Raw genomic sequence first — 23,368 nt, 5'->3', positions numbered from 1 at the left:
GGCTAGTTTTTTGTATTTTTCAGTAGAGACGGGGTTTCACCGTGTTAGCCAGGATGGTCTCGATCTCCTGACCTCATGACCCGCCCGTCTCGGCCTCCCAAAGTGCTGGGATTGCAGGCTTGAGCCACCGCGCCCGGCGCGTTTGTTTGTTTTTGAGACGGAGTCTCACTCTATTGCCCAGGCTGGAGTGCAGTGGCGCCATCTCGGCTCACTGCAAGCTCCGCCTCCCGAGTTCACGCCATTCTCCTGCCTCAGCCTCCCGAGTAGCTGGTACTACAGACGCCCGCCACCATGCCCAGCTAATTTTCTGTATTTTTAGTAGAGACGGGGTTTCACCGTGTTAGCCAGGCTGGTCTCAATCTCCCGACCTCGAGATCCGCCCGCCTCGGCCTCCCAAAGTGCTGGATTACAGGCGTGAGCCACCGCTCCCGGCTCGATTTTATTTCTTGAACAGAATTTGCAGAAACTGAAAGTCTCCATTTCGGTGGCCAAAACCGCAATTACTTTTGCACCAACCTAATACTTTAAAAACAAACAAAAAAACCACAGTTGTCATTCAAACATAAATTCAACTGGCGCTCACTTTTGTTTTCACTTAAGTTAATCAGATGTTCATGTTACTATGAAGTTGACTAGTTAATTTGTAGTGAATGGTGACCTAATATTTCACCGAGTAGTCAAGCCCTCTTTCCACTAAACCAAGCTGCTTCTCACCGTACTGAACTCCGGCCTCTCTCTAAACTTTCAGGTGTTCCACTCCTTGTCACCTTCCCCTAGATCCTGAGTGGGGTTCACTCTCTTACCTCCCTCGGGGGCCACTTCTCAACACTTAAAGAGCTCCTATTGGCCTGGCACGGTGGCTCACGCTTGTAATCCCAGCACTTTGGCAGGCTGAGGCGGGCGGATCACCTGAGGTCGGGAGTTTAAGACTAGCCTGACCAACATGGAGAAACCCACAAAAAATTAGCCGGGCATGGTGGCGCACGCCTGTAATCCCAGCTACTCGGGAGGTTGAGGTAAGAGAATTGCTTGAACCTGGGAGGCGGAGGTTGGGTGAGCCGAGATCGTGCCATTGCACTCCAGACTGGGAAACAAGAGCAAAACTCTGCCTCACAAAAAAAAAAAAAAAAAAAAAAGACTTCCTATCTCCACCTGGGTCCCCAAGAGGTATCTCCTTTTCTCCTGAGCCTAGGTCCCCTCGGGGTTCCCTGAAGTTCCTCAGAAAAGGCTGCACAAGTCAGGACAAGAAGTCCAGGAAATGGGGGGTCGCCGATGACCACGCCCCGGGGCTGTTTGGGAACCCCCAAAATATACTGAGGTGGAACGATTGCGGGGTCATTATGGGGTCAGGCTGAGGGGGCCGGGCCCAGACCTATTCACGTGACCCGGTCCCAGGGAGAAGAGTTTGTTCACCCACCAGAGGGAACGCCGAACGCGATGGAAGTGTGGCACCCTCCCTTTCCGGGGGAGTCCTGGGCGTTGCTCTCCCACCCCGGCGCGACGCAATCTCTCCGCGCCAGGGGCGGGACGCGCTTGACGCCATCTCCGGGCGCCCGGCTGGGGGGGGGCGCTGGGTGTGGGGCGGCTCCGGGGCCGGGGATGGCGGCGGCCGCGGTTGCGGCGGCTCCGGGACGGGCGGGTGGATCCCGGGAAGCGCTGTGAAATGGGCTGGTGAGTGTCCCTGGAAGTGGTGGCCGCCGGGGCCAGGCAGGCCTGGGCTCGGTGCTTCGGAGGAAGTGGCCCTCAGGAACCCGTTGCTCCGCCGAGCCGGGGCCCATGAACCGCGGACAGACAGAGGGGAGAGGCCGCACCTAGACCCCCTTGCGCTTCTCTCTGGCCTGGCCTGAAAGGCGGCCTCAGGCCCCGGCGCCCCGAGGGCTGTGTCCCTGCGAGCCAAGGTGTCAGAGTCTGCGGGGCGGGAAGGGACCCCAAACAAGGAAGCGTCGCCTGCGGGCCTCGCCCCTGCCCCCTTGGTGAAGGGTGGACCACCTACTCTCTAAACGCAGAACTCCCAATTTCGAGCCCTACCCCTGTTGGCACAAGGATTGCGGGACCACTGGGAGCCATAACGCTAGTCTCGCACCTCTAGCAGAGGTTTGAGTCTCCAGCTGGGTTCAGCCCCTTGATTCCGACCCAAGCGTGATGAGGAGCTTGGTTCCGGGCTGTGCTAGCAGCGTTGGCAACTCTCCTAACAGCCTGTTAGCTCGGTTGGGGTCACAAGCTACGTTTTCCCTTTGAGATCTTCAGTGAGGTTCTCGAGAGGCTGAGGTTTCGGATTCTTAAGTGTGTTTTGCGTTGTGGGAATCTGGCGCAGGCTTGGCTCTTTGTTGTCCTTTCTGCAGACCTTTTGCCTCTTTCGGTCCTTTTACTAGTCTATATTTGCTAAACTCTGGGTGACCTGGAGGCAGGTTTTCTTTAAAGTTTTCGTTACAGAAAGCAAGGATCATTTTGGGATTGAAGATGTGACCCCAGTTTCTGTTGGGAATGAAGAAGAAAGCAAACTGCTTTTCAGTTACTAAAACTGCTGGTGGAAAAAAGAGGCATCATTTATGCCACTGTGTAATGTGTGTGTGTGGAATTAGGAATTTGTCTTCCCACTATGTTTTCCTATCCTTCCACCTTTTGTGTATACCTGCACCTTGCCAATCTCAAGAGAGATGTTGCATTTGTTTTGGGTTGAGGCTTGGAGTGTTCTATAGGACTTGGACAGGATAGTCAGTTTCTCAGAGCACTCACTCATCTGTACTACTTTCTCTGTTTTCAGAGCTTAAGGCTCCATTCTCTCACGCTTTGCATTTCTGGCAAGTGTAGATTCACATACTGATGGTTTAGCGGTAGTTTTGTTTCACCAATGTTAGCCACCTGAGGACCAAGGCAATATTTTCAGTTTATTTCATACCTGATTCAGCACTTGGTATAAAGTTGTCACTCAGAAAATTTTACATACACACACACACATGCTCATTTTTTTTTAACCCTGAAAATCTCTTAATAAGTCTTCCCCTTGAGTGACTACCCCTTGACCTCTTTTTCTGCCCCAGAAACATAAATAATTGTTCTTTTTCATCTAGTGCTGCCTTTTTCATTTAAATAACGCCATATTTATGTTTTCACAGGCCCAGAATAAAGGGGAAATCCATGGAGTTGATTTTTCCTGCTTCCCACTGTTCATATGGGAACAGTGTTAAAGCTTCCATTTTTATTTGCATTTATCTGAAATTTGTATTGGAAGCAAATTTAACCTTTGGGGAACAGGCACAGGTAGATGTTAGGGAAATGATGTTAAGGAAAACTAATGAAATGTGATACATGAAAATTTTTTTTCAGGGATGTCTTCTTACAAGTTGGAACATTAGAGATGTTTTTCTTTCTGTTCAACTGCCTGAGCACTCTGGGTAAATGTACCGTTTACCTGTGGGGAAGAAGATGAGGCAAGGACGTGTATACTGTAATGCTTTGGAATTACAGAGGTCAGGCAGCCGCTTACTCCATTCCTGTTTCTATCGTCTAGGCTCCCGAGCCAGCCGGGAGGACACTTACTACAGCTGCTCAGAAGCACCACTGGAAACTCAGGTAATACCGGCACTTTGAATTCCTTGTTTCAGGAAAATATCTGGGATGTCACAGTGGAAAAACAGAACAGCATATAATATAGAAAGCTCTTTTCAGATCCAAAGAACTGGAACCTGGTTGGAAGAAATAGGCAGCAAAGTTCATGTGTACTGAAGTGTTCAGACCAAAAAGTTGCTTTATAACAATGGACAGAAGCATTTGTAAAAGGTGACAGTAAGAGAAAGGGGAAAGACAACTTTCTTATGAATCATACAGATATGGGGAAAAAAACAGGCGTGTTTAGAGGAATGGAACCAGAATTTTATGGAGTGGTGCCTGGAGCAGACCTACAGTGGAGAAAGAGCTATTAGTAAAAGAAAGCACAAAGAAAAAAGAAAGGGAATGAATAGAGAAGGCAAATTGAAGGTGATCACTGAGAAGAAAAGAAGCCTTTTGAGACTAGGGAACCAGAAGTGTACGTAAGGTCAGAAGAATTTTGTTGTTCTTTGGTGAAGAGGAGAAACAAGTTGACAGCAAACTAGTTTAATCACTCTCACTATATAGAGGCTGAGTTAAAATGTATTATTTCATGGGGCAAAGATGTTAATTTTCATAACCTGGTTAGGGAGCAAAGTTTAAAAAAAAAAAACACAAGCAGACCTGAGGATTTTGACACCTAGGTCCTTGAGGTACTGATGATATGAGGCAAAGGAGGAAGAGAGTTTTTAGCCAGGCTTGGGATAGTGGTAGGTGAGATCATAACCCAAATTAGGCTACAGAAAGGAAGCAAGGATGAGGTCATGTGTTCAGGAAAGAAGGTGGCACATTCATGTTTGGGAGCAAAAGGAGAAACTTAAGAAAAAGAGCCCGCAGGAGGCTGGGCGCTGTGGCTCACACCCGTAATCCCAACACTTTGGGGGACTGAGGCGGGCAGATCACCCAAGGGCAGGAGTTCAAGACTAACCTGGCCAACATGGTGAAACTCCATCTCTATTAAAAATATAAAGTTAGCCGGGCATGGTGGTACATGCCTGTAGTCCCAGCTACTCGGGAGGCCGAGGCAGAATTGCTTGAACCTGGGAGGCGGAGGTTGCAGTGAACTGAGATTGCACCATTGCACTCTGGCCTGGGCAACAAGAGCAAAACTCCATGTGTGTAAAAAAAAAAAAAAAACCAAAAGAGCCAGCAGGAAAGACCATGTGTTCAGAGCCCCCTTTGGAAAGAAGGCAGAAAAGAGACAAGGTGCTCATGGCTCATGAGACACATGACTAACTGTGAAGCTGTTGGTCTCTCTGGGCTTGTGGAGCCCACAGGTTATTTGTGCATTGGTGAATGCTTGTCTCTATAGCTCTTTATGCCTTGTGTTTCTCTCATGTTCCAGGCTGGATGAGTTGGGGGTAGCCTCCTTGTCTGCCCCTTTCTCTTTCCTCCTTATTTTCTAACAGTCCCCTTTGTTACATCTTCCTCCATGGCACAGTTCTTTCTGTTTCCTTTGTCTTGGCTTATCCCTAGGTTACTTTTCTTTGCCTCTGATTTGTTCCCTAGCAGATGTGGGCGCCCCAGCCAGAAGCAGAGAGGGGTACAGGGAAGCTACAGAGAAGCCCCTTCTGATGCTCCAGGGAGCAAGCCAACTCCTTCCAGGCTCCAGGAACACCACAGAGCAATATGAAACCTGTTCATGAGAGGAGTCAGGAATGCCTTCCACCAAAGAAACGAGACCTCCCCGTGACCAGCGAGGATATGGGGAGAACTACCAGCTGCTCCGCTAACCACACACCCTCCAGTGATGCTTCTGAATGGTCCCGAGGGGTTGTGGTGGCTGGGCAGAGCCAGGCAGGAACCAGAGTCAGCCTGGGGGGTGATGGAGCTGAGGCCATCACCGGTCTGACAGTGGACCAGTATGGCATGCTGTATAAGGTGGCTGTGCCACCTGCCACCTTCTCACCAACTGGCCTCCCATCTGTGGTGAATATGAGCCCCTTGCCCCCGACGTTTAATGTAGCGTCTTCACTAATTCAACATCCAGGCATCCACTATCCCCCAATCCACTATGCTCAGCTCCCATCCACCTCACTGCAGTTCATTGGGTCTCCTTATAGCCTTCCCTATGCTGTGCCACCTAATTTCCTACCGAGTCCCCTCCTGTCTCCTTCTGCCAACCTTGCCACCTCTCACCTTCCACACTTTGTGCCATATGCCTCACTTCTGGCAGAAGGAACCACTCCTCCCCCACAGGCTCCCTCCCCGGCCCACTCATTTAACAAAGCTCCCTCTGCCACCTCCCCACCTGGGCAATTGTCACATCATTCAAGTACTCAGCCGCTGGACCTTGCTCCAGGTCGGATGCCCATTTATTATCAGATGTCCAGGCTACCTGCTGGGTATACTTTGCATGAACCCCCTCCAGCAGGCGCCAGCCCAGTTCTTACCCCTCAGGAGAGCCAGTCTGCTCTGGAAGCAGCTGCTGCAAATGGAGGACAGAGACCGCGAGAACGAAATTTAGTAAGACGGGAAAGTGAAGCCCTTGACTCCCCCAGCAGCAAGGGTGAAGGCCAGGGACTGGTGTCAGTGGTAGAATGTGTGGTGGATGGACAGTTGTTTTCAGGTTCTCAGACTCCACGGGTGGAGGTAGCGGCACCAGCACACCGGGGGACCCCGGACACTGACCTTGAGGTCCAGCGAGTGGTTGGCGCTTTAGCTTCTCAGGACTATCATGTGGTGGCAGCTCAGAGGAAGGAGGAACCCAGCCCCCTCAACCTATCCCATCATCCCCCCGACCATCAGGGTGAGGGGCGAGGGTCAGCCAGGAACCCTGCAGAGCTGGCAGAGAAAAATCAGGCCTGTGGGTTCTACCCTCAGTCCCATCAGGAACCAGTAAAACATAGACCTTTACCCAAAGCAATGGTTGTAGCCAATGGCAACCTGGTGCCCACTGGAACTGACTCAGGCCTGCTGCCTGTGGGCTCTGAGATCCTGGTAGCATCAAGTCTGGACGTGCAGGCCAGAGCCACCTTCCCAGACAAAGAGCCAACGCCGCCCCCCATTACCTCCTCCCACTTGCCTTCCCATTTCATGAAAGGCGCCATCATCCAGCTGGCTACGGGAGAGCTGAAGCGGGTGGAGGACCTCCAGACCCAGGATTTTGTGCGCAGTGCCGAAGTGAGTGGGGGGCTGAAGATTGACTCTAGCACGGTCGTGGACATTCAGGAGAGCCAATGGCCTGGATTTGTCATGCTACATTTTGTGGTTGGTGAGCAGCAGAGCAAAGTGAGCATCGAGGTGCCCCCCGAGCACCCCTTCTTTGTATATGGCCAGGGTTGGTCCTCTTGCAGCCCTGGGCGGACGACACAACTCTTCTCCCTGCCCTGCCATCGGCTACAGGTGGGAGATGTCTGCATCTCTATCAGTTTACAGAGCTTGAACAGTAACTCAGTTTCTCAGGCCAGCTGTGCTCCCCTAGGCCAGCTGGGTCCCCCCCGAGAAAGGCCTGAGAGGACGGTCTTGGGACCCAGAGAGCTATGTGACAGTGAGGGGAAGAGCCAGCCGGCAGGAGAGGGCTCCCATGTGGTAGAGCCTTCCCAGCCTGAGCCTGGTGCTCAGGCCTGCTGGCCAACCCCGAGCTTCCAAAGATACGGCATGCAAGGGGAGGAGGCACGGGCTGCGCTGCTCCGTCCCTCTTTCATTCCACAGGAGGTAAAGCTGTCCATTGAAGGGCGTTCCAATGCAGGAAAATGAACCTCTTTCCCAGACCAGGACTGGGGCTTTACCCCAGAGCCTTGCCTCGCCACCGTGAGCAGGCAGAGGATTTGCACACGCCGAGCAGGGAATGGCTTTCTTGGCAGTGAGATTTGGGGGAAAGGGGAGGCATGAAGTCAGCCTCCCAAGGCAGGATCTGTTGCTCATTACCCCATGGCGTCCTTTCAGGACAACCCCAGAGGGTGTTGTGATGGGGAGCAGCAGGCCTGGGGCAAGGAAGGAAGGGGGTGCACACAGGAGAAGAAACATTCCAAAATCAGGGCCTCCCTGTTCTTTCCTCCCCATCCCTAGCTCCTGCAAGAGAAAGTCCAGGCTTTGGGAGCAGATGGCAGAGGGAGGGAGTAAAGAGAGCCAAAAATGATGATCCACAGCTTATAGTAGCAGTTAAACTGTCAGAAGTTTTTTTTCTTTTTTGTGGTGGAAGGGCAGGAGGCCCCAAGGTTGGAAATAAGAGGGTTCCCACCCAGAACCCTTCTTGTGAGAGATGCGCACTTTAAAGGGTGATTTTGTTCCAGATGTCTGTGGCTGAGTGTGTAGGGGAGGAGCACTCTGATCTACAGGACTCTGCTTGATCCTCTGCTTCATAGCTCTTCCCCATCTCTCCTCACCATTCCGCCTACAAGGCTTCTAGCAGCACGGGGGCCCAGAGGGAGAGCCCCTTCAGGGTTCAGAGTGAAGTACTGCCTTGCCAGGGATTCAGTCAGGAGACTTTGGGTGAGAGACTTGATAGCCAGGCTGACTGGGTTCTAGGCAGGGCCTCTGGAAAGGTAGCTCACCTAACAAAGCTCCTCCGATTCAGCATGCCAGACTCACTTTGAAATCTCACAGAATCTTGCTGGTAATGGTGACTTTAGAAAGAACTAGTAGACCCTTTTTTCCCAGACACTGATCCCCCACCTTTGTCTGTGTTGTGCCTAAGTGCCTGCGCCACCCCCACCCTCCTGCTGCCCTGACCTCTGCATGGTGTCGTGACCTGGGCCTCATTTGTAGCTGCACTGCCTTTCCTTGTCTGCAAAGTTGGTTTTGTCCACTCTGACCAAGACCTCTAGTTTTTGGTGGGTAGGGGTCTCTCTGGTTTCCCCTTCAGCTGTAATCTCTATTTTTAAAATCTCAAAATCATGTCCCCTCCACTTCCACTGCCAAACAGCTTGGTGGAGAAAGAAGAAGGGAACTATGCCCTGGGCCAGGGCAAAAGCATGGCTGGGAGGGCCCATCATAGCATTTTCACACATCCCATATGCCCCTCACGTCTTATTCCACTGCTTCTCCCAGCATTCTGATGTCTCCAAGCCATCCCCTCCCACTACCAGCTCTAAGATTCTAGGATAGTCTTGATAACATTTCAATACCTGAATAGATGTTATTTTGTGGTGGTGTATTCCTCTGCAAAAAGCATTTTCAATCTTAGTTGCATTTGCACCCCCCCAGCCCCCGCCAATGTCTTAATCCCACATTTTCTTCACAACTTTTAGCATCAGCTCAGACCGTGGGGTTCCATTGGGTATTGGGAATTAGGCTCCCCCACTAGCTTTCAGGTGGGTGAGTTTTTTTGTTTGTTTTTTGGGGGTCTTTAGACTCTTGAAGGCAACTCAGGGTATTGTCCACCCAGCTCTCTGGTTAGACTTCTCCCAGGCTATGATCCTGGCATGTCCTTTATAAGGTGTACTTGGATTGGCCACGACCTGGCCTGGCATCAGGAGTCCAAACCTCTGAGGTCTGATGTCTGCTCTGTCAAGGACTTTCGGCAAGTCTCGTGACCTCTGGCTCTTTCACTTCCTCCCCACCTGCCAAATGGGGATAAATAATCTTACCTACCTCCTGGGGGGAGGGGAAGTTCTGAGAATGGAGTCATTCTTAGTGTTCAGGTGCTAAAGGTTGTTCTCCTGGGGGAACAGAGTGACTGAAACTGGCTTGTTTGCTACAAGCCCTACACTCCACTCTTTCATTCCTTGAAAGCAGTTGCCTGGTCAGTCAGCTTTTGGGGGTCCATCAAAGGAAGCTGCTGACCTGACCACGAGTGCTTCAGTATCTGGTTTGTATCAGAACCAGACACCAACTGCGTACTGCATTTGGGATCATATCTTTCCCCTTCTCTGTCCCCCATTCTCTGAATGCTGCTTTCTCTGGCTTGTTTCCTACAGTGGGGGCCTGTGGGGTTGAGTCTTGAGGAATCTCCTCAAATGAGAGCCTTGGGAGAAGGCCTCATCTCTGGCTGTTTCATGAGCAACTCATTCCTAGAGTTCATTGTTTGCACGGGTTTCTCACAGGCGTCCTTCCTCATAGGAAGGTTCATCAACTGAATTTAGTGACATGTACACAGAAGATGCTTAAGCAGTGTCTGCAAGGACACAAGCTGAGCTTTCTGCTTATGGGGAAACCTATATCTAACCAGATACAGACCAATTAGTTTAAATCAAATCACGCTCCACTTGGGCTACTCGTGACTTTCCAACCTGTTAACTTCCACGGAATTCTGGAAAGAGAAATTCTTGAGGACCCTGGCAGGTTGGGCCCTGACCTTTCTGTTGCTGCTCCTCTTCTGTCTCTTGCTGGTGAAGCAAGACCAGCAGCTCCTGTAATATCACAATATCGTTCCATGCATCTATAACATTAACACTTGATTTTGCTGAGCTGCAAAGGTATCTTTCATAAAATATGGTCCCCAGGAAAAGAAGCTCTGTGCTCTAAATCTCGGTCAGAGCTGTGGCCTTCCCCTTGCCTTTAACCTCTAGTTTAGTCTTTTCCTCTAGGCATGAAAAATATGACTAACCTGTGGTGTGTCCGTTCTTCCTTATAGGAATTTCCTGAGTTTGCAGGAGACATGAGAGCAGTTTTTAGAGAGTGAGTATTTTAGTGGGAAGTTGTCAACTTTTTAGGAATGAGCAGTTGACGAGGGCCAGAGCCTGTCTCTTGTCAGCAGTAGGACGTTTCCAGCTCTTAGGAATAGAAAGGAGGACTGCTGACTGTCTGGCACTGTATAAAAATGTGTATACCAATTTGGGAATAGGGGAACCCAGTCATGGATGGATAATAAGCCAAGTCTTGAATCATTCCTACCAAGATTAGTGTACATGAGGAAGAGGTGGCATGGGGGGAAGGGGATCTAGGAGTTCAGAGCTGAGTGCTTGTACCTGAGGGGAGGGGCCTCAGCCTATCTGGGCTGATCCTTCTATATTCTTGGTCCCAGTTGGTCATACCAAGGGCTTTGCTCTGCGCTGCTTTGCCACTGCTGCTTTCTGCTCACTGTCCTGCCTGCTGCCCTCTACAGCTCCCTATCCTCCATGTCTTTGGCCATGTAGATTAAGTTTAGGCGTCCGGTTCATTCTTACCTGTGTTAGGCCACATTATTTTATAGCAAAGTCATGTTGAATAGGGATGGTATGAAATGCTGCTGGTGGACTGGTGAATCCAAAGGGATATGGCTTCAGTGCTGTTGGGAGCCTTTTGGCTCCAAATGTCTGACTATCTTGAGGAAGAAACAAGCAGGTTTCTACTCGTGGTGTCTTCTGTTGTATTACCTTCTTTCCTTTGTGGTATCTTGTATCCTGTTTTAAAAACTAAATGAAGGGAACCACATTAGGGGCCCATGCCAGCATCCCAGTGAAGTTTGTCCAGCTCCAGTTAGGTGGATTCTGGAGTTTGAAGAGGGTTTAAAGTTTGGCTGAAATAGCACCTCAAGTGGGGTTTAGTTTTATTTTTACTGGTGGGCATCATGAGCGATTTAGGGGGAAGCACAGGATGGTGGAGTGATTTAAACCTGCAGCAAGCAGGCATATTGAAGAGTTGAGTGATTACGCTGGAGATGAAGGGTTGGACATGGATTGACTGGGAAAAGGTCTGGGTCCATTGGAGTAAAGACAACCTGGTTAATTGAATTGGCCATGGGAAGTTAGGTCACAGTCTTATAAACAAAGTAAATAGGACAGAGACTAAGTTTTAGGGAGACATCTTGGCCTCCTAGGCTAAGTTTACTAAACCACACTGAAGCTACAGTACCTTCCAGATGGGCAAAAGTGTACACTACAGTTGAGGAGCTGAACCTTATTAGGTTGGATGTTGATCAGGAACCTGTTTGCCCTTTGCTGGGAAACCTTCACCCTCCATCTTCCCTGGGGTAGGGAAGGTCTCCCACATTATGCAATAATAAAATAAGCATCTGGGTCTTTGCAGCTGTCAGTTGCTCTTTCAACTCTAGGATCCATCTTTGGACCAGAAGCCTGGTCTGGGCCTAGGATGACACTGGCCCCAGAGATACTAGAGTCGACTGCACTCTCTCCTTAGCTGCAGACTATGCACAGTGCCTGGGGCGGAAGGAGGAGAGGTGTTGGGGTTTGCCCTGCTGCCTCCCCAGCAGGAACAATAGTCATAAATGCACTTTTCACACTAAAGGTTTCTTTATTAGTTCTCCAGTAAAACCTAGATCCCCCCTGGTAGATTGCGAACTCAAAGTCTTTGTGATCCCAAAGCCATTCCACTGCAAATGCCCAGCAGTGAAGATGGCCTCAAATTGGGTTCCTGCCTGCAGTGTGTGTGGCAGCAGCCCATGTGCCTTTACCTATTGTCAAACTTGCAAGCATTTATTTGTCTTTATGACTGTCATGGGGACTGAGGTTCTTCAGAGAGAGAGTGAGCTGATGACACAGTGGTTTTATACCCACCCCCTGGACAGGGAGTTTGCACGTAGTTGTGAGCTGTGAGTGGTTAGTGCATTGCTGGTATTGCTGAAGGCAGGGTTGATCCCTCACTTGATTGATACTTGCATTCAAGAGAAACTAGATTGTGTTGGGGGAGGGACTGACTATACTCATGGCTAACTTAAAGTATTAAAATAAGGCTGTCCCCTACAACCTTCTTAGTCACACAGGATCCCTGTAGCCAAAACAGTATATGATCCAGCTGCAGAGAGCAGACTGCTCTCAGCTTGCACAGCACCTTAGGCGAGGGAAGAATATATGGATAGGGAATGGGGTGGAGAAAGAAGGATGGGAATGTTGTCATCCAGGTGGCTTTAGGGTCCTAAGGAGTGGAGAAGGATGGCACTGGGGAGGTCTGGATGGATCTGTGTAGGAGTTCCCTGTAGATAAATTACTGATCCCCCATCTACTATCCCCAGTATGTAATGGCTGAATTAATATGTAATCAACTGCATTGTATCTAAAGCCTTAGAACTAGTCAGGTGCTCCCTCCACCCAATACCATTTCTTACCCTCTAATCCTACCTGATCTTTAACAAAGCATTAATAATTCTAAGGATAATCTCTATTTTGTTGTGCTTTTTTGTAACTGTTTTAAATAAATCAATTTGTACTGTATATTTGTACTTTTGTGAGATCCTTTTTGCTGTTTTACCATTTTAAGTCTCTGTACTTGGCTACACACAGATTGTATTTTTATTGTTAATGCTCTTCTTATGGATACCTGCATTTAACTTGTGGACTATGTAAACACAATATCTATCAATATCTATATATCTATATATCTATCTATATAAACTACTAGCTTTTCCTTTTGGTGTTTGCGCCTTCTTCCTATCCCAGCCTTAGATGGTGGCCATGGGGTGGGCGATAGAAACCTTTGTGGGAGCAGTTGTAATGGAGCACAAATGATGCCTATATTGTGCGGTGAGCTCAAGGCAGATGGCATGATCTTGTTCTCAAGCATGGTTTCTCCCCTCTGTTGGTGTGGATTTCAGAGACCCAGAAGTCTACCTGAAGACTTAGATTCTAGTGGAATCACAAGGATCTGTAGGCACCTTTACTGCTGGCCTTCTCCCCAATTCTTTACTCAGGAATACTGCCAGAAATTGTTGGAATAAGTCAGCCCCAATCATAGCTACTGCCTAAAATTTAGAAAGCTTGCCACTAGTAAGTGGCATTTATGGAACACTTATTATGTGCTACAAAATATCCTAAGTGCTTTCTCTATACGGACAAGCATTTGTTGCTACTATTTCCATTTTGTGGATGGGGAAGCCAAGACATAGAGGTTAAGTACTACTTCCCCAAAGTTACACAGCTAGTAAGTGGCAGGGTACTTCTGAACCCAGAGATGCAACTCCTGAGTTGGTATGAATTCAGAGTTTCCTGTGAAGATTGAGATCATCTATGTAAAGCGCTCAGAATCATCTTTGGCACATAATGAGGACTCAAGTCATTTTAAAGCATCCCAAGTAGGACTCCAGTATGGAGCTCTGAGAGAAAGGCATTTGGGTCAATTAAGTAGGTTTTTGTTTGTTTGTTCGTTTGTTTTAAGATAGAGTCTCACTGTGTTGACAGGCTGGAGTGCAGTGGCACAATCTCAGCTCACTGCAACCTCCACCTTGCAGGTTCAAGTGATTCTCATCTTCTCATCCTCAGCCTCCCGAGTAGCTGGGATTGATTACAAGCACGTCAACTAAGTATTTTCTTTTTTTTTTTTTGAGACGGAGTCTCGCTCTGTCACCCAGGCTGGAGTGCAGTGGCGCAATCTCGGCTCACTGCAAGCTCTGCCTCCCGGGTTTACGCCATTCTCCTGCCTCAGCCTGCCGAGTAGCTGGGACTACAGGCGCCCGCCATCTCGCCTGGCTAGTTTTTTGTATTTTTAGTAGAGACGGGGTTTCACCGTGTAGGCCAGGATGGTCTCGATCTCCTGACCTCGTGATCCACCCGTCTTGGCCTCCCAAAGTGCTGGGATTACAGGCTTGAGCCACCGCGCCCGGCCTAAGTATTTTCTTTTAAATGTATTTTTCAAAACAAATATTGTAGCCTGCCTGGTGAAAGTAACCTTAGTTTGTTAGCTGGGCATCGTGGCGCACACCTATAGTTCCAGCTACTTGGGAGGCTGAGGCAGGAGGATCACTTGAGTCCAGGAGTTAGAGGTTACGGTGAGGTATGATCTTGCCACTGTACTTCAGCCTAGGTGACGTAGTGATATCCTTTCTCAAAAAAACAAACCCCAGGCAGGGCGCAGTGGCTCACGCCTGTAATCCCAGCACTTTGGGAGGCCAAGGCAGGCGGATTACCTGCGGTCAGAAGTTCAAGACCAGCCTGGCCAACATGGTGAAACCCTGTCTCTACTAAAAATACAGAAACTAGCACGTGCCTGTAATCCCAGCTACTCGGGAGGCTGAGGCAGGAGAATCACTTGAACTCGGGAGTGGGGGTTGCAGTGAGCCAAGATCACGTCATTACACTCTAGCCTGGGCAACAGAGCGAGACTCCATCGCAAAAAACAAACAGAAAAACCCAAAAAACAAAAAAAATCCTAGTTTGGTGGGGGTCAGTTGACACTTAAACAGCCTTGGACCTATGGAGGTCAGAGAGGAATCCAAGTTTCCCTGTTAAGATACTGGAAGAAGTCCACATTCCTGGCATAGTTATTTTTCTGGCTACAATTTAACTAGGGCACTTCCTTCTGGACCTCAAGATCTATAATTATCTAAACTGAACACAACCTTTGGTGCAGGCTAGGAAGGTTCTGTGCCTGTTCTGTACCATCACAGAAACTTTTTAGAAATGACCTCAGCTCTTGCCTCCTCCATGGTTTGGCAGCCATACAACCTGCCAGAGTAATCATTTTGCCCTAGCCTTAACCACTATTGACCTGAGCTCTTACCACCTTACTTCTGGATTTTCTTCAGTGAGCTTATTTTCCTGCCTTGCCTCTGGTGAATAAATAAAACATAAATAAAATGCAAACATGGGTTTCTTGGTGCTGTGGACCTTAATATTGCAGCTATTTCTATGAGCCTATTCCTAGATGCAGCTGACTACTGTCTAGAATTGTATATGTTCAACAAACAGTATTGCTGGGAAAAGTTGCACACCTAGTTGAAGGTATTGCATAGTCTTCAGAAAACACCAGTTATGAGGAGAGACTTCTGAGTTTGGAAAAGGGAAGCTAGGGCCCTTGGGACCACAGGTATCTTCGTTATGGTTGTGGGAATAATCATCACAGTCAACATCGGTTCTTTCTTTGGCGTCGTGCTAATTCCTTGGCAACTTGTAAAGACCCAAATGAGGACCTCTGCTTGGACAGCCTAAGCTGAGGAGCACCCTCCCTAAGAAAAGGGCAAGCCACCAGAAGCCACTGTCTGAAAATTTCCACCCAGGTTTCTCCTCGATCACTTCATTTGCTAGAATGACATTGAGAGAAAAGCAAGAAAGGGGCAGTAAAGATAAAATTAATTTATTTGACCTCACAACTTCATGGGCCATACAGGAGCCCCACAGTCCTAGAAGCACGGCCTGTGGCAGTGGGCTGGGGAGGCCAGTTCTCTGGACTGCCTGCTCCCTTGTCCAGAGCTGCCTTGGGCCAGGTCCCTCCTGACCCAGTCATCCTGCTCCCACATGCAAGGGCCGCTCAGGTCCACCTGCAACAAACCCAGGCCTGCCTCTGGCAGCAAGGACAGGGCCTCGTGGGTGGCAGCAGCACTGGTCCTCGTGGCTGCGGGTGTGGGTGGGTGGGTAGGTAGGTGGGGAGGAGGGCAGGCAGGAGGGTGTGGTTCAGTGCAGAGAGCTGCTGTTCTGCTCTTCAAAGGCCATCTTGCCCAGAAGTTGGCTGTCCAACTCCACCCCACTTACAGGCAGCTGGAAGAAGTTCATTTCAGCTGCTAAGGCTGCCATGGCAGAAGGGTCCTGGCCAAACTGAGCTCGCAACATCATGTCCATTTTCTCCAGTCGCCTCTTGAGCCGCTTGGCCTCTCGCTCTCGGATGAGCCGGGCTTGCCGCTTTTCCGGGGTTTCGTTGGCCCGCTTCAGCCTCATGGCCTCCCGATCCCGCTGCAGCCGGCGTGCCCGCTGCTCATCTGTCTCCTGCATGCGCTGCAAGCGCTTGGCTTCACGGTCCCTCATGCGCCTCACCTCCCGCTCCTCGGGGGTCTCATTGTCCCGCCGGCTCTTCTTGGCCGTGCGCTCTCGTTCCAGCCGCTGCAGTCGTACTTCCAAAGGCTCATTCTGTCGACGTAGGGCCCACTTGCGTACACTGGGAGTCTGGGCTTCCAGCAGTTTACGGTAGGCAGCACAGTTGTTGCACACAAGCAGAATTCCGGCAGGGTATACTGGAGGGCTAAAGGCAATGTCCTTTCCCTCAGCACTGGAGGGGCCTTCATTGTGGACTGTGGGTAGGGATTCCATATTGAGTACTTCAGGAAGTTTCTCACTGGAAAGCAAACATTTTGGATGGTTAGTGTTTCCTTCCAGCAAGAGCTGGGACTCTAGCCCTGCCTTATTCTTTTCCTATGAGGCCAGTGGCTCCACGTTCACCACAAGGGGTCAGGTTCAATGGTTGGTGGACCTCTTCTACTGCTCCATCCCTTCTCTTTGCTCAAGAGTTGTCTACCAACTCTCCTTTTTTTTTTTTTTTGATACACAGTCTCACTCCGTCGCCCAGGCTGGAGTGCAATGGCATGACCTCGGCTCACTGCAACCTCCACCTCCTACGTTCAAGCCATTCTCCTGCCTCAGCCTCCTGAGTAGCTGGGATTACAGGTGGCTGCTACCACGCCTGGCTAATTTTTGTATTTTTAGTAGAGATGGGGTTTCATCACATTGGTCAGGCTGGTCTCAAACTCCTGACCTTGTGATCCACCCGCCTAGGCCTCCCAAAGTGCTGGGATTACAGGCATGAGCCACCGCACCAGGCCGGGTGTCTACCAACTCTTAAAGCCCATCTGGAGTTAATGACTGAGCCACCTGCCACAGCAACGCACCAGAAATCAGACAAACCCTTGGCGTTTTCACTCAAGTCAGAATAATGGTTTTGATAAGAGCTTTGCAGGGGCAGTCCTGCTGTGGGAATGGAGGCTCCTGGAGGTGGAGACCTCCTTCAGGCAAGGTGCAGACCACCAACTCACCTCCTTCCCGCGCGCTGCCTGCATGCAAAGGCAGACACTGCACTGTACACTAGACAAACGGGACGAGGACACAACGTTCCAGTCTTCCTAGGACACGGAGGAGACTGCGTCCTCATGCCAGGGTCCTCTCCACCCTATAACTTCTTTCTCCATGCTTTATCATGAGTGTTCTTGGAACTGCCTACATCGCTTTCTAGTTGAAGATATTCTGATGGGAAAAGAAATGGGAATTGATTTTCCTTTGGGGCTATGTGATGGAATAGGCATATTCCCTAGCCTTCTTACTTGTACTTCCAAGGAGCATGCATCAGCTCCCTTTGCATTACCTATGCCTAGCCTTTGCTTTGACTTCAGAAAGCAGAACTCACACCCAGTAATTTGCTCCCAGCACAACAGGGATAGGTGCCCAGCTGACCTGTTAAAAGTGGCATGGCTGGTGAACCGGGCTCCACACACAGCACAGTTAGAACGCTGGTCCTCCGAGTGGATTAAGAGGTGGCGACCCAATGACCCCGGGGAGCTAAGGGCCCGGCCACAGACAGGACACATGTAGCTCTTGGCGCTCACCACTGCTGCAGTGTGCTGTAAAACAGAGCCTTGATCTGTCAGTCTTGTGCTACCTCCAGGACAATCTGCACCCACTTAGAAATGACTTTTGGGAAATGTCCCCTTTCTTTAGTCTCAGAATAAGGAACTTGCAAGTATTCTGTTTAGCCCCTAGAAAAGTCAGTCTCTTACATTAGAGGCCCTGGCCATTTAGACCACTGCTTAGATTTCATTAGCTTGAGCTCTGCCTACATTCTGGGACATGTGGCTGACTTAAGGAACAGTGGGGGCCAGGCACGGTGGCTCATGCCTGTAATCCCAACACTTTAGGAGGTCGAGGCAGGTGGATCACAAGGTCAGGAGTTCGAGACCAGCCTGGCCAATATGGTGAAACCCATCTCTACTAAAAATACAAAAATTAGCCGGGTGTAGAGGCAGGCACCCACAGTCCCAGCTACTCAGGAGGCTGAGGCAGGAGAATTGCTTGAACCTGAGAGGTGGAGTTCACAGTGAGCCAAGATCATACCACTGCACTCCAGCCTGGGTAATAGAGCGAAACTCTGTCTCAAAAAAAAAAAAAAAAAAGAAAGAGAAAGAAAAGAAACAGTGGGGCCCCAGGGCCCTCTTCAGAGCCTGAGAGGAATTCATGTCTCGAATAATTTTTCTCTGTCTTCCTGGCTCACACTACGCAGGTACAAATACGTGTTAAGGGAACAATAAAGGCCAAATCTTGAAGCTGGCCTAGAATACTGGTATGCAACAGGTATTTATATCTTGCTTTCTCAATCTTCTGAAGATAGTCTTCCGAAGAAATACTGGTTCACACCAATTTTTAACATACCATTTGTGTTAACTAATTTTTTTTTTTTTTAGACGGAATCTCGTTTTGTCACCCAGGCTGGAGTGCAGTGGCACAATCTCAGCTCACTGCAGCCTCCGCCTCCCAGGTTCAAGCCATTCTCCTGCCTCAGCTTCCCGAGTAGCTGGGATTATAGGCGCGTGCCACCACAGCTGGCTAATTTTTTTGTATTTTAGTAGAGACAGGGTTTCACCATGTTGACCAGGCTGGTCTTGAACTCCTGACCTCAAGTGATCCTCCCACCTTGGCCTCCCAAAGTGCTGGGATTACAGACATGAGCCACTGCGCCTGGCCCATGCTAACTAATTTTCTTTTCTTTAACACAAAGCCCTCATTATTAGTATACATTAGTTTATATTTCACTATTTAAAATATGCATTAAATAATTTAGAAAAAAAATCACTTAATTTTCAGTGTCTGCCCGGAAACCCAGAACGTGTTTATCTAATATATCTCATGTATTTTCTAAAATGTTGGAAGCTTGGAGCAGAATCTTTTTTTTTTTTTTTTCTTTTTCAATACAGTCTCACTCTGTCACCCGAGCTGAAGCATGATCACTGCAGCCTCAACCTCCTAGGTTCAAGCTATCCTCCCACCTCAGTCTTCTAAGCAACTGGTACTACAGGTGCATGCCACCATGCCCAACTAATTTTTAAAAAATTTTTTGTAGAGCTGGGGTCTTGCTATGTTGCCCAGGCTGGTCTTGAATTCCTGAGGTTAAGCAATCCTTCCCACCTCAGCCTCTCAAAGTGCTGGGATTCCGGGTGTGAGCCACCATGCCTGGCTTTGGGCCGAATTTTTTTTTTTTTTTTTTTTTTGAGACAGAGTCTAATTCTGTCACCCAGGCTGGAGTGTAATGGTGTGCTCTTGGCTCACTGTGACCTCCACCTACTGGGTTCAAGCGATTCTCCTGCCTCAGCCTCCCGAGTAGCTGGGTCTACAGGTGCACGCCACCACATCTGGCTAATTTTTGTATTTTTGGTAGAGATAGGGTTTCGCCATGTTGGCCAGGCTGGTCTCGAACTCCTGACTTCAAGTGATCCACCCGCCTCGGCTTCCCAAAGTGCTGGGATTACAGGCGTGAGCCACTGCGCCCAGCCTCCCTAAGACGAATCTTAATGGAAGCGACAACCCACGACACCTTCAGGAGCCAGAGAGAGACAAAGGCCAAACGGGGATCTGGGCTACAGACAAGCTGCCCACACTTGTGTTCCAGAGCACACAGCTCCCCGAAGCATACCTGGTACACATGAGCGATCAACTGCTCCCGGCTCCCGCAGTCTAGCTGGCAGAGGGGACACTGGCAGAGTTCAAGCAAGGGGTCAGAATTCAAATTCCCTGTGACCTGTGATTCAACAAATAGGCAACTCATTAGGACTATTAGGACTCATCTCTTCCCTGCCCCAGCTTTTTAAACAGGGTATCCTGTTAAAAGGAACCCAGACTGATGGCACATGTTATTCTTAGTTTCCCATTGTGGGCTGAAGGAAAAAGTAATAGTTGAAAGGGAATTATGGCTTTCAGCCATGAGGGCACAGGACTGCCTCAGAGAGAGTCAATCTATTTTTTCCCTGAACATAAACTCTGCAGACAGGGGTAGTGTTTTTCCTATCATGTTCCTTTCAGGAATCCTCAAGAAACAAGTTAGTGAGAAGGTGGCACTCCAGGTGACACCTTGACTGAGATTTGCAAGCACATTCAAGAGTCCACCTCGGGAAGTCAGCTTTCTACTTCACCAAAGTAGCTCTCCTGTCTGGAAAGATGTGGGGAGCTGTAGGAAAGAGAGCTGTGCACGAGCGCAGTGATTCATGGATGGAAAAGGAAAGCTGAATGTGGCGAGAACTGAGAGTCTGAGGTGTGGGTTCTGGTGCCATGAAGGAAGAGGCCTCCTGTGCAGGCCCAGGAGACCATCAGAGGCAAAGACTGTGCCACAGGGGTGAGCAACATAAGGGTAGGCAGAAGGGTAGGGCATTGTTGGACCTGGACCCAGGGGCCATTGTCACTTGCCTCGTGCTCTACCACTTCGTTCCCACCAACAGGCTGTTGTGTATTTTCTAACTCTTTCTCCACTTTGACCACCCCTCCATCTTCCTCTGATGTGTGGGAAGAGACTTCATCTTGTGTGGTCTCCTCTTCATCACCCTCACTGTCACCTGGAACATACAAACTGGTCACTTGTTCTGAGTTTTGCATGAATACATCCTGAGCTGCTCTCCACCCTACAGTTGGCAGTTATAATAGAAAACATTTTCAGATATTCTATAATATAGTTTATATAGTTTTTTTGGGTACATATTATGTCAAGTGGAAACCAGCTATAGCTGTCATTTGTTATGCCATATACACGTAAAGGGAAGATGTGAGGCAAAACTGCATTGGAAATGGTTACTGTGCCCTCTATATGATTATGAAAATAATCTTCCTGACTCATGGTTTTCAAATATCTCACACTTCAAATCACACCTCCCCAAGCGCCTTACACCGAGCTCATTCCCACTGTACACCACCTCTGACTTACCAACACTTTCCACTGATTTCGCCATGAGCCCCCTGCACAACTTCTCCATGGTGTCACTATACTCTTCTACTCTGAACCCCACTAATCTCTTCTTTCCCAGCAAACCCCAAGGCAGACTTACAGAAACATCAAGTTTTTCTTCCCTCTTACCAGCAAAGGAAGCAGTAGGAAATTAGTTTGAAATGATGTCACTTTATAGGGAAAGGGCTGCTCATTACAGTGGAAAAATTAGCGCAGTAACCAACCTCAGGCACTTTGCAGTGGTATCCGACTCACTCGGTTCTTCCTCTACTATTGTAACACGGCGTTCTGAACTAAGGAAATCCGTGCTTTCTGTTGATGATTTGGATTATCTGATGGGTAACTCCATGCATTAAGTGGAAGGAACGGGCCATTCTTTAGGATGAAATGTAATTTATTGTGACTAACACAGGAATTGAGTTAAGTTTTAGTTTTAGGGGTAGGATGCGACTTTGGGGAGGTCTGCCTGTGGCTGGGGAATCTGCAAGGTTTATGTGACCTGATTTTTCTTCTCTATTACTTATAAAATAGAAAATGAAAAAGGATCCGGAAAACAAGTAACAAATGTAGTTCTTTCTGAAAGGGAAACAAATAAAGTGCTAGTACCTTGAAGATCACAAGAGGTAGCCAAGCCTAGGGAAGCTGTCACACTCCAGCCCTATCTTAACCCCACTTGGATCCTGGACTTTTGGGCCTGATGTGAGCAAGAGAGAAATAGAGGGCAGAGTCTCACCAGGCTGTCCACATGAGACTCAGATTTCCTAGCTAACAGTGCTGCCTGTCTTCCTACTACCCCTTGCATAATATCTAAATCCACCAGTATGTGAGCAACACCCCTTATATTTCCCTTCTTCCTTGGCAAAACTAGTTACACTCCCTTTCTTCATGAGAAGGTCTAACCAAATCATCTGCTAATAGTTACATATGTCCTTATTAGATACTCTAGGCAATTGGTGGACTGGATTTAGGGCCTGGAAAGAGCTATGGTTTGTGTGTCTTATTCCCCAGCCCAAAGTTCCTTTCATTTGAATCCAACTCAATAATGAAGGATGGTAGATCACACCATGTTTTCTCACCAGCTTACTTGAAATACTTGTAAACGTAGTATAATATAAAGTGATGTATCGAACATATTTTTGTAATTTTGCAATAATCCAAATATATCTCGCTACCAGAAAATGTTTTTAAAAATGTGTACTGTCTAGAGGGATAGTACATCCTTCAGAATGGAAACCTATTAGACTTTTGCAGATATTGTAATTCCTACTCAAGAAAGTGGTGGCTTCCATAGGTTTGCATTCATTTTTCTGTGCCCAAGCAATTAACTGCTAAATTATTTTATGTTGTTGATGTTGATTAATTATTAGCTTGGGTGGAAACAAGTTCCTAGAAGGTTACAGAGTCCTCTCTCCGTTTTCACCCAACCCAGCCTCAAATGTGATAAAAAATTGGAAAAGTCATTCTGAATTCATACTAATAATAACCTATATCAAATGGATGAGGTGGGGAAAATGCTGAAATCTTCCTAGGAAAACACATCTCAAGACGTGTTTGTTCAGACAGGTCACAGGACAGACAGACAATCCATGAGGCTCAACTTGTAACAGCTACTGTCTTAACCACAGGGATTTTCTTAGGGAACTGGTATAGGAAGACCTTGACGTTAGCATTTTATACACTGCATAACCTCATTACTAAGCAAATCTTCTTGTTTAACATTAAAACTGGGCCTTCAAGCAAGGTTTCATTAATGCCACCCTTATATTTTATTGATTACAAATACATAGATCCTAGGAGACAGGGATTTTTCTCTTGTCATTTGACCTAACCCAGGGACTGCTAGAGCACTATTTATTCCTGTATCATTGCCTATCACAACCAACAAACCTATCTGCATGTGGCACTGTGCCAAGTACTGTAGTCCATAAGCTAAAAACATACACATTGGCCAGGCACGGTGGCTCACACCTATAATCCCAGCACTTTGGGAGGCCGAGGCAAGTGGATCACCTGAGGTCGGGAGTTCGAGACCAGCCTGACCAACATGGAGAAACCCCATCTCTACTAAAAATACAAAGTTAGCTGGGAGTGGTGGCGGGTGCCTGTAATCCCAGCTACTCAGGAGGCTGAGGCAAGAGAATCGCTTGAACCTGGGAGGCAGAGGTTGCAGTGAGCTGAGATCACGCCATTGCACTCCAGCCTGGGTAATAGAGCGAAACTCTGTCTCAAAAAAAAAAAAAAAAAGAAAGAGAAAGAAAAGAAACAGTGGGGCCCCAGGGCCCTC

At 48.5% G+C, this 23,368-nt stretch overlaps 3 protein-coding genes across 7 annotated transcripts in view; 2 read left to right on the top strand and 1 right to left on the bottom strand.

The window, feature by feature from the left end:
• Positions 1 to 1,541: 1,541 nt before the first annotated feature.
• Positions 1,542 to 12,813, top strand: ATXN1L (ataxin 1-like). The gene is made up of 3 exons (XM_011961737.1): positions 1,542 to 1,671; positions 3,512 to 3,573; positions 5,101 to 12,813. Exon 3 carries the CDS (start codon positions 5,218 to 5,220, stop codon positions 7,285 to 7,287), a length of 2,070 nt encoding a protein of 689 aa, XP_011817127.1. The 5' UTR covers positions 1,542 to 1,671; positions 3,512 to 3,573; positions 5,101 to 5,217; the 3' UTR covers positions 7,288 to 12,813.
• The window catches only part of IST1 (increased sodium tolerance 1 homolog (yeast)), an 83,661-nt gene continuing 61,861 nt past the window's right edge, over positions 1,569 to 23,368 (top strand). Inside the window, exons 1-2 of the mRNA XM_011961801.1 lie at positions 1,569 to 1,671; positions 3,512 to 3,573. The gene's annotated coding sequence lies outside the window, so the exon portion shown is untranslated. The remainder of the gene's footprint in view (positions 1,672 to 3,511; positions 3,574 to 23,368) is intronic.
• ZNF821 (zinc finger protein 821) overlaps positions 15,454 to 23,368 on the bottom strand; it is a 34,510-nt gene continuing 26,595 nt past the window's right edge. For 4 of the 5 annotated variants that reach the window (XM_011961764.1, XM_011961754.1, XM_011961748.1 and 1 more), the window contains 4 exons: positions 20,553 to 20,698; positions 19,786 to 19,890; positions 17,556 to 17,722; positions 15,454 to 16,446 (listed from right to left, as the gene is read on the bottom strand). In XM_011961764.1, the coding sequence (XP_011817154.1) occupies positions 15,792 to 16,446; positions 17,556 to 17,722; positions 19,786 to 19,890; positions 20,553 to 20,698 (1,073 nt within the window). In that variant the 3' untranslated portion in view covers positions 15,454 to 15,791. The remainder of the gene's footprint in view (positions 16,447 to 17,555; positions 17,723 to 19,785; positions 19,891 to 20,552; positions 20,699 to 23,368) is intronic. The other variant, XM_011961780.1, reaches the window with a different exon arrangement.

This window comes from Colobus angolensis, unplaced genomic scaffold, assembly GCF_000951035.1.
Source record: "Colobus angolensis palliatus isolate OR3802 unplaced genomic scaffold, Cang.pa_1.0 Scaffold116, whole genome shotgun sequence".
In the NCBI taxonomy this organism is placed as follows: domain Eukaryota; kingdom Metazoa; phylum Chordata; class Mammalia; order Primates; family Cercopithecidae; genus Colobus; species Colobus angolensis.
The sequence above is the reverse complement of the archived record's forward strand: the minus strand, read 5'-3'. Positions and strand labels throughout refer to the sequence as shown.

Excerpts from the sequence above, each read along its gene's own strand:
- ATXN1L (XM_011961737.1), top strand. The coding sequence starts at position 5,218 with ATGAAACCTGTTCATGAGAGGAGTCAGGAATGCCTTCCACCAAAGAAA.